The 12,249-nt window shown below is 35.9% G+C and overlaps 1 protein-coding gene across 1 annotated transcript; it reads right to left on the bottom strand.

Annotated features, from left to right (window-relative positions):
• Positions 1 to 1,152: 1,152 nt before the first annotated feature.
• Positions 1,153 to 8,583, bottom strand: kyat1 (kynurenine aminotransferase 1). Its single transcript, XM_038308672.1, has 11 exons — positions 8,346 to 8,583; positions 8,207 to 8,266; positions 5,018 to 5,104; positions 4,808 to 4,930; positions 4,581 to 4,701; positions 4,428 to 4,504; positions 4,258 to 4,347; positions 1,652 to 1,838; positions 1,482 to 1,558; positions 1,308 to 1,394; positions 1,153 to 1,219 (listed from the first exon to the last, which is right to left on the bottom strand). Exons 2-11 carry the CDS (start codon positions 8,258 to 8,260, stop codon positions 1,160 to 1,162), a joined length of 963 nt encoding a protein of 320 aa, XP_038164600.1. The 5' UTR covers positions 8,261 to 8,266; positions 8,346 to 8,583; the 3' UTR covers positions 1,153 to 1,159.
• Positions 8,584 to 12,249: the final 3,666 nt, after the last annotated feature.

The raw sequence follows: 12,249 nt of genomic DNA, 5'->3' as shown, positions 1-12,249 counted from the left end.
TTGTAAATCTGTCAGATCTAAAGACTAATGCACAGACACAGCATAAAAGTATATTGAATCATGGATGCACAATTTATAAATAGGAAAATACTATAGCGTTAACAGACATGTACTTATAATTCAGCCTTGATGTAAAATCTTGAAATTATATGTAATATGTAATTATCATAGCAATGTAATTGATACAGGTATATTACATGTAAATCATCAATTTAGCACTTTTGGCACATCTGTATCTGCACGTATTGTTTACATTGCGACTGGTCTAATAAGGGAGTACCAATATGGCAGCCCGTGACCTCACTCCACCCTGTCCTACCAACAGGCTATCAGCAATAAATAGAGATGAGTGGCGCCGATGTACTGATGTTGCTGCATCCATCGATACTACTACGTCAAAAGAAAAATAAAAGTCGTTAAACAGATAGTCCTCAGTGATTGGTTTCATGCATGTTTCTCTTCTTTCTCCGACTTATTTATAACCATTCAATGTGGCCATAAATGTCATTTAGTTTGTTTTTATCATCTTGGTATAATCGATTAAATCTTACCATGTTTAGAATTAAAAACTGAATTTTTAAGATATTTAGAGACAACTTTATTTTGATTTGGTACATAAAAAACAAACAAAACAGAACTCCTAAACAGGATGTGCAATGTCTACAAAATTCCAAAAAAGAAAAAAAAAAAATTCCCTGGTTCAATATTGTGAAAGCACTGTCAGTAGTGTAACGATCTGAAACTTTAAATTAATATTTAACATCATTTCAAAAACCGAAAAGGAAAAAAAAACAACAACAAAAAAGGCAGAACATAGGGAGAATCTCCATAAGGAACTAGTTTTTGAGGTACTTCATTAAATCAAAAAACATCAAGTCTCCTTGGCTCCATCTCTTCACATAACATTACATCATTTCGTGTCTGATGAGAAAGTTAATTCACAAAAACAATGAGGACATTTTCAGGAACCGACAACAGGTTACAGGACCACATGTTTGCAAAAAGTCTTTTAAAACTTTCTGCGTATTTTTAGGCCAGAGGAGTGGATAGTCTAACGTTTGTCTGAGGAGAAACAAAAAAATTGATGATTCCTTTTTCTTTTTACCTATAATGCTTTCTAATTTTATTTATAATAATTGTATGATAGGGGTCTTTTTTATTATTCTTTTTGACTCCACTTTCTTAAGATCTCCTCTGCTGCTTCCAGTGTGGAGTTTTCCTGTTGGCAAAAAGAAGAAAAAAATGTAGGCAGATTGGCATATGAGGAAAAAAAGATCATCAGCTACAATCAGAGCAGTTTTATTTACCTTAACAAAACAGAAACGGATGTATTTGTCAAACTCCTTGCTGTGTTCTGGACTGAAGAAAGCAGAAACTGGGATTGTCGCTAAGCCCTTGATAAAAACAAATTAAAGAAAGTTGCCGAAAATGCTGAAAAAACCCCAGAAGATTTGCATTTCTAAATATCTGCTACAATTTACCTTTTCTTTAATCAACCATTTGACAAATCTAAAATCATAGCTTTCATTCTTGGTGCTCTCATCATTTAGATCCACCTCTATTAAGAAAAAGGAAAAAGCTCAGGTAAACATTTATGACAAACCCATGCAGTATGCAGAGCATCTAGCTTAGATGCTGACTCATCACTCACTTATAGAGGAGATGTCTGTGATCATAAAGTATCCTCCCTCTGGCATGATGGGTTGCAGGCCCACGCTCTGCAGACACGAGGCCAGCTTCTGCCTCTTCTGGTGCAGCATGGCAGGCAGCTGCTGGAAGTAGCTCTCCGGAGACCCAAACAGCTCGTACTCTCTGTCGAATCCCTGAGACACGGCTTCCTATTGCATCAACAGGATGAGGGAGACATGCTTTAACCCTCTCAAGCTTAAATTAAGTTGTAGTTGCAGGAAAAATCTGATATTTGGAGAAAATGATCACATGGGGTAGTAATATAGAATTCAGACTTTTTTTTGAGAGATACCTTCACATGCAATGAATTCTGGGATGTTGCAGATTTGCAACAGTGGCCCGGAGTGGTAAACTAACACTGAAGACTGAATCTGATATGAACGTTAACTTTATTTGAATGTCACAAACAAAAAATTAACAAAACAAAATTCAAAAAAAAAAACTTCTCTCACAAAATTAGAGACAACTTTTTCTCAAACTTTTTCTCCACCGACATCTCAAAACCTCTTGAGAAGGCAGTTTCTGTTAAACTGTTGCTCAAAATATAGGCAAACTAGTAGATAAAGCATGTAGCATCCACTGGTACCTGTTTGGGCACACGTTGCGAATCCACAACATTGAAATCGAGATGCCTCTGGTGAAAAACCCAGAGGAGATAAAATCTACTAATTGGCATGTGTCATATCTATACACATTCATGATTCATCTTATGTAGTATTGATTTCAAATAATGGAAATTGGTGGTGATACTAACATGAAATTGGTGCTTAGAAAATCTGTTTCAGTGACACCAAGGACTCAGCAATGTTGAAAGTGAGTCAGGAGTGCCATCTGGTGAGCTGGAGAGAAACTGTTTGTTGCAAATGCAAAACTAAGTCCTTCTGTTGTACTTCTGAGTAAAAACAGCTCTTAAAATATGGAAGCGGAGTAATTAGCAAAGTAGCTTTTAGCTGTTGCAAATCTGCAACATCTGCCTGGTGAGGGTACTTTAGGAGTTCAAAGGCTGCAGTAGAGATAAACATTTTGGCATTGTAGGTTAAATCCATGTTTCTTTTTTTAGAAAGTCATTATGAATGAGAAATACTCAAATCCTGATTATACACATGAATTCAAAATGATTCATGGCCGGGTGAGATTTGGTGTTTTGAGGTTTTAATAAATTTGATTCTCATGACAAAAGAAACAGACCTTTTTCAACAGTTGATGAAACAATGCAACAGTTTATTATACTCTATACTGTTCTGTAGTTCCCGTCTGGAGTCCGAAATATCCGTGTTAGATTGATGGTTCCTCTATATTCACCCTTAATCTTTAGCTCCATAGATTCTCTATTGGATGTTTTTGGCTAAGAAAGTCCAAAATGCTTCACTATTTCATTCTAGTTTAGGAATAACTAAATAAATGTTATTTAAATGTATTCTTAAAAATGCATTAAAAGAGTCTCTAATTATTATATTATTGAGTTCAGAAAGCACAATTATATTAAATATACCTGATGTATAATTAGGTTTCAGCTCCATTAGTGAACATTTAGATTCCCAATTAGGAATCAATAAAAGATACATGAACAATAAGAACACTATTGTGTTTTTGTTATTCTAAAGAATTTTCCTAATGGAAAATAATTAGAAAACAATAACTTTGATCAAACTTTAACATGATGGCATATTTATGTAAAAAACTTAAGAGCATTACAGGATTTTAAATTTATTTACACTAAATTTGATAAGAACTGAAAGAAATTTTTTCTCATCTCACAAACTAGGAGGTATTTTTGACACTTGGGTGAAAATCTAAAATTAAAGGTATAGGGGTGGATGTGCTTTTTATGTGTGATTCATTAATATAAATGGGCCTCTTAAATGTCCGTCATTCTGGGGATATGTTTATGTACAGTAAGCCCATAATAAGTGCTCATCCCCATTTTCACTTAACGGTGGTGAGTCTGACATAGTGGAAAAATTGCTTCTTTCAGAAAGTAAGCTTGTATGAGCGATGCAAACAGTAACTTTTGAGTAGAACTTGCATAATGAGAAATAGGCTTGTGCACATGTTTAATAGGCGCTATCAGGGGGAAGGTACAGGATTATGCATGTGCTTTTTTTTTTTAAGTGGAGAGGGCGGCTCAAAAATTCCTCCACAATACCTTTAAGTAACACAGTTTAGGAGTATTCTTTTTTTTTTTATCCTAAGGATTCTTACTTCACTACAATACTTGAACCCCAAACAGAAAACAGAAATCTTTTTTGAACTATTTCAAGCAACATAACATACCCGAATATTCTTAGCAGTCTGTAGTTAAATTCTGCAGAGGGAACCTTTAAATCAACAGTGTCCAGTTCCGATACTTGGAGCACCTCAAAGGGGTAAATTATTTATTCAACATTTAATCATCTTCTGCAGTTGCCTCATGAGATAATATTATTCAAATTGGGTGTGTTAGGTGTAAAACAGCTTAAAACATGCGAGACATTTGGCCTCAATAACTGAAATTGTATAATATTCCTTTAAAGTAAGTAGAGACTGCTTTATGTCATCTTTAAGGGCAATATTTATTGATGAAATTACCTGTGCTGCTGTTGCACAGTGATAGACTGAGTTCTGATGGATGATTTTCATGTGTTTGATGAGACTTCCAGAACTCATAGCCCAGCCGACCTAAAACCAGAGACAGTCCTAAATACAAACTAATTAAAATCAGAAACATTGAGGAAATGTAAATGCATCAGGTTTGCTACCTTCCAGCCAGTAGCACTGAAGGTTTTCCCTCCACTTCCCACTGTTACGGTTCGTTCCCACATCCCAGGGAGGCTGGCTGTCAGGAAAACACGCAGCAGGTGAAAGCCCATTCCATCGCGTTTCTATTCTGGGGAGCCGTGGGTGTTTCTCACCTATCTTTACATGTTTGGCTCCATCGTAGGTTAACCACTCATAGACCTCGTCACTGAAGCACAGCAGATCATGTTTAATACACAGATCAGCAATCATCTGCAGTTCCTCCACTTTGTAAACCTGGAAAACACAAACTGGAACTCAGGACTCACTCGTTCCTTTTGCTTTCATTTCCCCATTAAAAAAATATTTATTATTAAGAGAGTTCAAGTTCCCCATCTCTCACCTTTCCTAAAGGGTTGTTGGGGGTGTTGATGACAATGGCTTTGGTGGAAGGAGTGATTTTGCTGACGAGCTCCTCCTCAGACAGAACCCAGTCGCCACTAGACAGGACGGAGCTTCCCTCTCTCTGCATTTAATGACAAAAACCCCTTTCACGTGTTATAAATGAGAAAAGGGGAACTGAAATGTCAGATCATCAGATTTAACCGCTTACAGGTCTCAGAGGAACATAGACTGCGGTCCCTCCTGCCATCAGAACCATCGGCTGATAACAGTCAAAGAACGGCTCCACAATTATCACCTGAAGGATAAACATAACATAAACTCTCCAAACCAAGGCACCCGGCATTAGCACTTACGTGTGGGCTTTGACTAAACATTTCTGAATATTTTTAGTCATTAGAATCATGAAATCATTTTCTTTATAGGATGTGCTACTTTGTGTTGGTCTGTAACCAAAATCCTAATAGAATAAACAGATCTTTTTGATAGCAAATATGTCTAAATCTGAAAAAAAAAAATCATGTGATATGAACATATTTTCAGGGAGCAGCACTTTAAAACTCTGTAATCTAAGTGTTGAGTTATTCACACAGGAGATCCATGAGTAACTAGAAAAGCACTCAGAGAGTGAAGACTAAACCGCTAATTTTGTCGAAAATTGGGAGTTACACATCAAGCTAAACCTAGCACATGACCTGGGTCATTACCAAACTTTAATGAGTTGTTCCTTGGCATGAGATTAAACTCTAATAAAAAAAAAATATTCATTAAAATCTGTCCATATCTTTTCAAGTTCTTCCATATCTTCCTCTTCTCATCACTAAAGAAAGGATTCCCACACTATGATAATGCCACCAACATGTTTCACACTATGGATAAGGTGATGAATTTCTATCACACTTTCTATCACATGCTTCCTGTTTCCTCCAGCTTGCTGCAAACTGGACTAAATTATATTTATTACAAGAATCTTTTAAGACCTCAAACTGTTTTTCCTTTGCTTCACTTCGGTGTTCCCATTTGATTTATTCTGCAACAGTTTTCAGTGACAAACACATTAATGGCTGAGGCTTTTGCATGTCAACGCTTAGAAAAGTTCTGGGTGTGTGAAAACTTTCTGCAAAAAAAGTTGGAGCAATTTATAAAGGTACAAGATGAAACAATGTGCTGTACATTTGATTTGCAAAGATCCCTTTCTACTATTTTTCTAAAAGTAGAAGCATAAACTACACCTAAAGGAAGCAAACTCACTTTTTTTCCAAGTATCTATGTTAATAACTATATCAGGGCAGTCAACTCTCACCCATTGGGAGTGAGACTCACCCATCTCAGTGTCTTCACACACTCTTACTCCATATTCCAAATTTCTCACACTAAAAAATGAGAGACATTAAAACTCAACTCCGTTCCACTTATTTATGTTATATCGTATAGTACTTGAGTAAATATGATTAAAAATTCAGCAGCTAGCTTAAATTATAGATGTGGACACTGAGTGTAGGATCACATCCAATGGTTTGTTTTCTCTTAACCTGCTGCTTCTTTAGTCCCAGTTTTATTCCATGTTTTCTCACAAGTTAAATAATTATTGCTCAGTCTAGTTTAATAATCTCCTATTGGCATTTAGGAGTAATTAAACCAACACAAATATTTTAATTCTTAAAGCTTTCAGGTTTGCCTCACAAACCCAAAGGAGCTCCAGAAAAAGAATAATGTCATTTTATTTTTCAAAAGATCAGCCACCCAAGAAAAGACCAACCACATCCAGAGAGGATGTGCAGAACAGCTCAGTTATCCTGTTTTCATAGAGGAGAAACCACAGGGATGTTCTTCTTTTATTATTACTTATCTTATTCTTTTGTCTTTATTTTGGTCCATTGAATATGTTTAAAAACTTAATTTGCAACACACCTTCCAAATGAAACATCCAGAGAAGTGCTGTCTCCTGTCATGGTGAGTTTTTTTTCAATCGTAAGATTGACTGTAACTAATAACATAATGAATAAAGCTTTTTAATCCTATTCTGGAGGTCTTCAACAGGGGGTCTGTGACCCCGAGGGGGTCCACAGAGGCTCTGCATCGGGGTCGGGAAAGTTTTAGTTGATGAAACTTTTTTTTTTTTATATTCCCCCTGCAATTTGTTCCACTAATAGAAATGTCTTTAAATACACATTAACATGAATTTAACACACTGTAGTAACCAGATAAATGGAGGCAGAAGATGTCTTTCAGTCATCAATGCACACATTCAGCGACACACAGGAGCTCTTTCAAGCTGGGCACCGTTTCATTCACAACACCTGTACCATTAACTAGGAATCAGAATCAGAAATATTTTAATAATCCCAGGGAGGAATTACTTTCGTTACATGACTCCATCTGTAATAGATGGGGTAACACGGTAACACGGTTTACCAGGCAGAGGGATGCTCTGCCTGGTAAACATTGAAGACCCCTGGTTTAGCCTATTAACGAATATTCATACACAGTCTAGTTTGCATAGGTTTCGATTGCACTGGTTCCTGTATCAGTGCCAGTAATCCACTAATAGCTTATTAGTTTCCTATTGTTTAATTTACTTGAACTGCAGAGAATAATTGATGAGCAAAGTTGTGAACTTTTTAGTTTAAAGAATATTTAAGATGCAAGTTTTTAGTAGGGCCCATTCTGCTTTACTTCGATTCTCTACAAATCACCGGAAAGTAGTAAAATGTGTATTGTGAGAAAAATTTTCCACATAACTACAGACCACTTATTGTTACTCATAAAAATTCCACATTTTTCCACTTTGTTTCAGTTAAATCGTCTGAAAACCTCCAACCTATAGCTGCACCTATCTTCATCTCACATCTTGTCAGCCCTGCTATATATAGTTATAACTATTATAACTCTGTTATAACTATTATATCCTTAATCAACACTAATCCAACTGAGGTTTAGTTTAAAAATAAACTAAAACAATCTACTATTGATGTAGTGGAAACTTCATAACCCTCAAGTAAAGACTATTCTAGTTACCATCTTCCAGGTTAAGCATTTATTGAACTCTGACCTTTGCACGCCCACAGCTCCACCAATCAGATGGCTCTTGTAACCCAATATGCTCCATGCTCATAAATCACACATATAAAAATTAACTAATTTCTTTTTTGTTTGTATTTAACAGAGATTCTAATATCCCCTTGAAGGTAATACATTATTGCTGAATTAAAAGATCCAAAATGTTTCATCAAGGTTTATAGTTAGAAACAGTCTGCCAAGACTTTCCACAACAAGTAATGACATAACCAGACTCTAAAGTAGGACACAATGAATATGTGTTTTATTTCTGCTGGTTGGTTTTCACTTTTTATACATAAAATAGGTAAAATAAGTGGAATAAATGTATTGTTATTCCTCACCAGACGTTTTTATCCACACCGATCGTTCTGCTCGCATTAAGCCGTCTGGCCATGATTACCTGAAACACAATACATGTTATAAATGTTCTGTAAATAAGAAACATTTACTTTATCTTGATCAACACAACAGGGGCTCACCTGGTGCTGGTTTATAACTAAATTAGGACGGATCAAAGCGAAACTAGCGGCTCAGCTTCTTGATTAGTCCCATGAATGGAAGCTCATTATCTCAGACATGTGAGTACAGACAGTAAGCTGTCACTTAATGAGCGACTCAAACTTTATGAGAAAGTCATGCGAGTTGAAAAAATGCAGCAGAGTCAGCAACTTTTTTTTCTCGACCTTCTTGTTTTCATTTACTTCCGGTGTGGGCGGGGCCAGAACATGCATGCGCCGTGCATCAATGGGCGCGCGCAGCAGAACCAGACCAGATAACACACCAGGTGTCTCGCTTCATTCTGGACAATATTTATGAAAAATTTGAACTTTATTTCAAAGATTTTTTATGTGGAATCACAAAATATAAAAAAGAACTTTCTGACCAATTTCTTTTTATTTAATCTTTTGCTACTGTTGGCCACGTTTTATATCCATAAATTTAAAATTCTTATGACTAAACTACGGTGGCCCTGAGGTGCAAAACACAAAGGAAGCAACAACTTATTTTTCTGCATTTCCTCTTCCAATAACAAAAAGGCTTTTAAAACTTTATCTTTATACTCTAAATTTAAAGTATTTACGTAATCCCTTTACATGCATCTATTTACTATTGCTATTTTTACTTTTATTCAGTTACTTTTTATTGATTTATTACTTTTTGCTCAAACCCCTGGCGATTATTCACTGGAATTTGTACTTCTTTCTGTATTATAAAGCATTTTCTAATAAAGTTTATTAAAAAACTTTCGGTTAATTAATGTCATACTTGACTTTCCGGTACCAGGAAGCTGGATTCCTTCTAAATGAGGCTGGTCACCATGGTAACGTGATATTAACGGCTAACCTGCTTCGGGACTTTTAGGAATGATCTGAATCAAAGAAGACGCTCTACCGAGCAAACAATCAGCTTCTCGAGAAACGATGACGCGCTCTTTGATTGAAGAACCTAAAAAGAACTTAGACAAAACTTCACAATAAAGGAATTTTAACACAAAAAGCATTTAAAACAAAGAATGTTCTTGAAAAGTTTAATAGTTTTGAATATAGACTTATTTTTTTCTTCTTCCTTTTTGACATACACATTAGCTTTTCTGTATATTTTTACCTCCTTTATAATGAATGATCTAATACATCACCTGTTTCTTGTATATTTAAATATGAGAAAATTAAAAAAAAAGTAAAAAATTCTTAAAATAAAAATATGGTTATTAAAATAAAAAGGTTATTAGGATCATGATGACAATTATGGGCAATAGAGGTTATCAAGGACCTCACTGGCCTATACATATACCAGATCCTAGAACCGCATGTTGGCCCTAAATGTATCACAGAAAATTATGTATGGTCATTGGGATATTGGCCGGCAGCTTCATGTACGCTGTTTGGTGGGGATTCAATTCAATTCAGTCTATTTGTATAGCGCCAATTCATAACAAAAGTCATCTCAAGGCACTAAACAATTCAACCAGATCATATACGTAGTCAAATTGATTCAAAGTTTTCTATCTGAGGAAAACCAGTTGATTGCATCTGCTCATTGACTCAAAGCAATCGTCACACCAAGCATGCTTGTAGCGACAGTGGAGAGGAAAAACTCCCTTTTAACAGGAAGAACCCTCCAGCAGAACCAGGCTCAGTGTGAGCGTCCATCTGCTGAAGCCGACTGGGGTTCAAGCACTGATCTCTATTTATTCCCTGGATTTCTGATAGCCTGAAAAAAGTGAAGTACTCCCCACTACCACTGAGATGCTCAGTAAATATGCCTACGTGTGTAGCATTTGGCTGAAAAAGCAAGCAGTTAACCATTGACATTGTGTCTAAAGTTAGAAAATAGAAAGTAGAGTAAATATAAAGTAATTCACTGTAAAAAGTCAATGTAGGAATTTTTTTATTAACTGGATGACGCTGTCATTTTTGTAGTGTTTGTTGTATTTCTCATTTGAAAAAGTCATGTGCTGAAATATATTGCATGTGATATTGACAGAAAAATAGCAACTCAAACATTTTAATGGCTAATGCACATGCACAGCATAAAAGTATATGGCAACATTCATGCACAATTTGCAAATAGGAAAATACTATAGCATTAACTGACATGTAAATTTTTTCAGTCTTGATGTGAATTCTTGAAATCATATTTAATATGTAATTACCCTAACAATATAATCAATACATGCATATTACATGTACATCATCAATTTGGCACATCTGTATTATTATCCTCCATGATGGATTTGTATGTTGTTACATGATTCAGACTTCATTGACTTCATGACTATAAATGTGATGTGCTCATTTGTTTTATTTTAAGTTACACTAATCTACGTATGCTATGAAACAGCAAGTCTGTGTCAAGTGAATTCGTCTTTATTTTAAAAGTCTTAAGCCCCCCTGAAAAGATGTCCGTCGGTGTAGCGCATTTAATGTGTACATTGCGACCGGTCTAACTAGGGAGTACCAATATGGCGGCCGATGGCTTCATTCAACCCCGTACTACCAACGGACCATCAGCAATCCAGTGAATAAAGAGATCAGTGGGTTCAAGGAGACAGAAGCAGACATGCAGAAAGAAGCAGAGATACAAAAGGCTCTCTAAAAACAGTCTGTTGGGTTTTCCATCAGTGTCCATCAGCTGAGTGAATGACTTTATTGATCTCACAATTGAAAAATGTACTCATTAAATTACCTCAAATAGCCAAAAAGAAGATGCCAAAGGAAGAAAATGTGCATGGAGCTATTTACAGTATACGCATCCACATATCTATATTACAGCTGATGTTTTTTTAAGGATTATTGTACAGGGTATTGATACAGATGGCTATTTATCTATATAGCTATTGCACTGGGTATCAAATATAAAGATACAGGTTATTGCACAGGGTATTAAGTAGTAATTGCACATTACACATCGCACTACTTATTGTCATGTAGTGTCGCATAGTAGAGTCTGGTGGGTGCAGGGATGAATGAACTGAAAGGTTTTATCTGTCCCTCTGCAAATGGGTTTGGCTGACAAGCACATACAGCGTTTGAATATTGATTTGGGTGGGGATTTATTGCATTTGCTATATAAGCTTATAAAAAATAAAAATTAAATCGCAGACACTCCAATGCCTCTGGGATTTTATTTGATCGATCATCCATTATCCCATCTTCTATCTGATGCAGATATCTGTACAGTGTCATATCTGTACAAATCTGATATATGCGTTGACAGTATGGCTGCTAAAGATCCTCAGAAATGAAATTAGCTTATAGAACAGTAGTGAGAAGTTTGGCATCTACAGGTGCTGGTCATAAAATTAGAATATCATGAAAAAGTAGATTGATTTCAGTAATTCCATTTAAAAAGTGAAACTTGTATATTATATTCATACATTACATACAAACTCATATATTTCAGATGTTTATTTTGTTTAATTTTGATGATTACAAATGACAACAAATGAAAATCTCAAATTCATCATATCAGAAAATTTGAATATTGTGAAAAGGTTCAAAATTGATGGCCCCTGGTGCCACACTCTAATCAGCTAATTAACTCAAACCACCTGCAAAAGCCTTTAAATGGTCTTTCAGTCTAGTTCTATAGGCTACACAATCATGGGGAAGACTGCTGACTTGACAGTTGTCCAAAAGACGACCATCGACACCTTGCACAAGGAGGGCAAGACACAAAAGGTCATCGCTAAAGAGGCTGGCTGTTCACAGAGCTCAGTGTCCAAGCACATTAATAGAGAGGCGAAGGGAAGGAAAAGATGTGGTCGAAAAAAGTGTACAAGCAAGAGAGATAACCGCACCCTGGAGAGGATTGTGAAACAAAACCCCTTCAAAAATGTGGGGGAGATTCACAAAGAGTGGACTGCAGCTGGAGTGAGTGCTT

Source organism: Cyprinodon tularosa, unplaced genomic scaffold (genome assembly GCF_016077235.1).
Source record: "Cyprinodon tularosa strain WSP-4 unplaced genomic scaffold, ASM1607723v1 ctg643, whole genome shotgun sequence".
NCBI classification, from domain to species: domain Eukaryota; kingdom Metazoa; phylum Chordata; class Actinopteri; order Cyprinodontiformes; family Cyprinodontidae; genus Cyprinodon; species Cyprinodon tularosa.
This window is presented reverse-complemented; position numbering and strand designations above follow the sequence as displayed.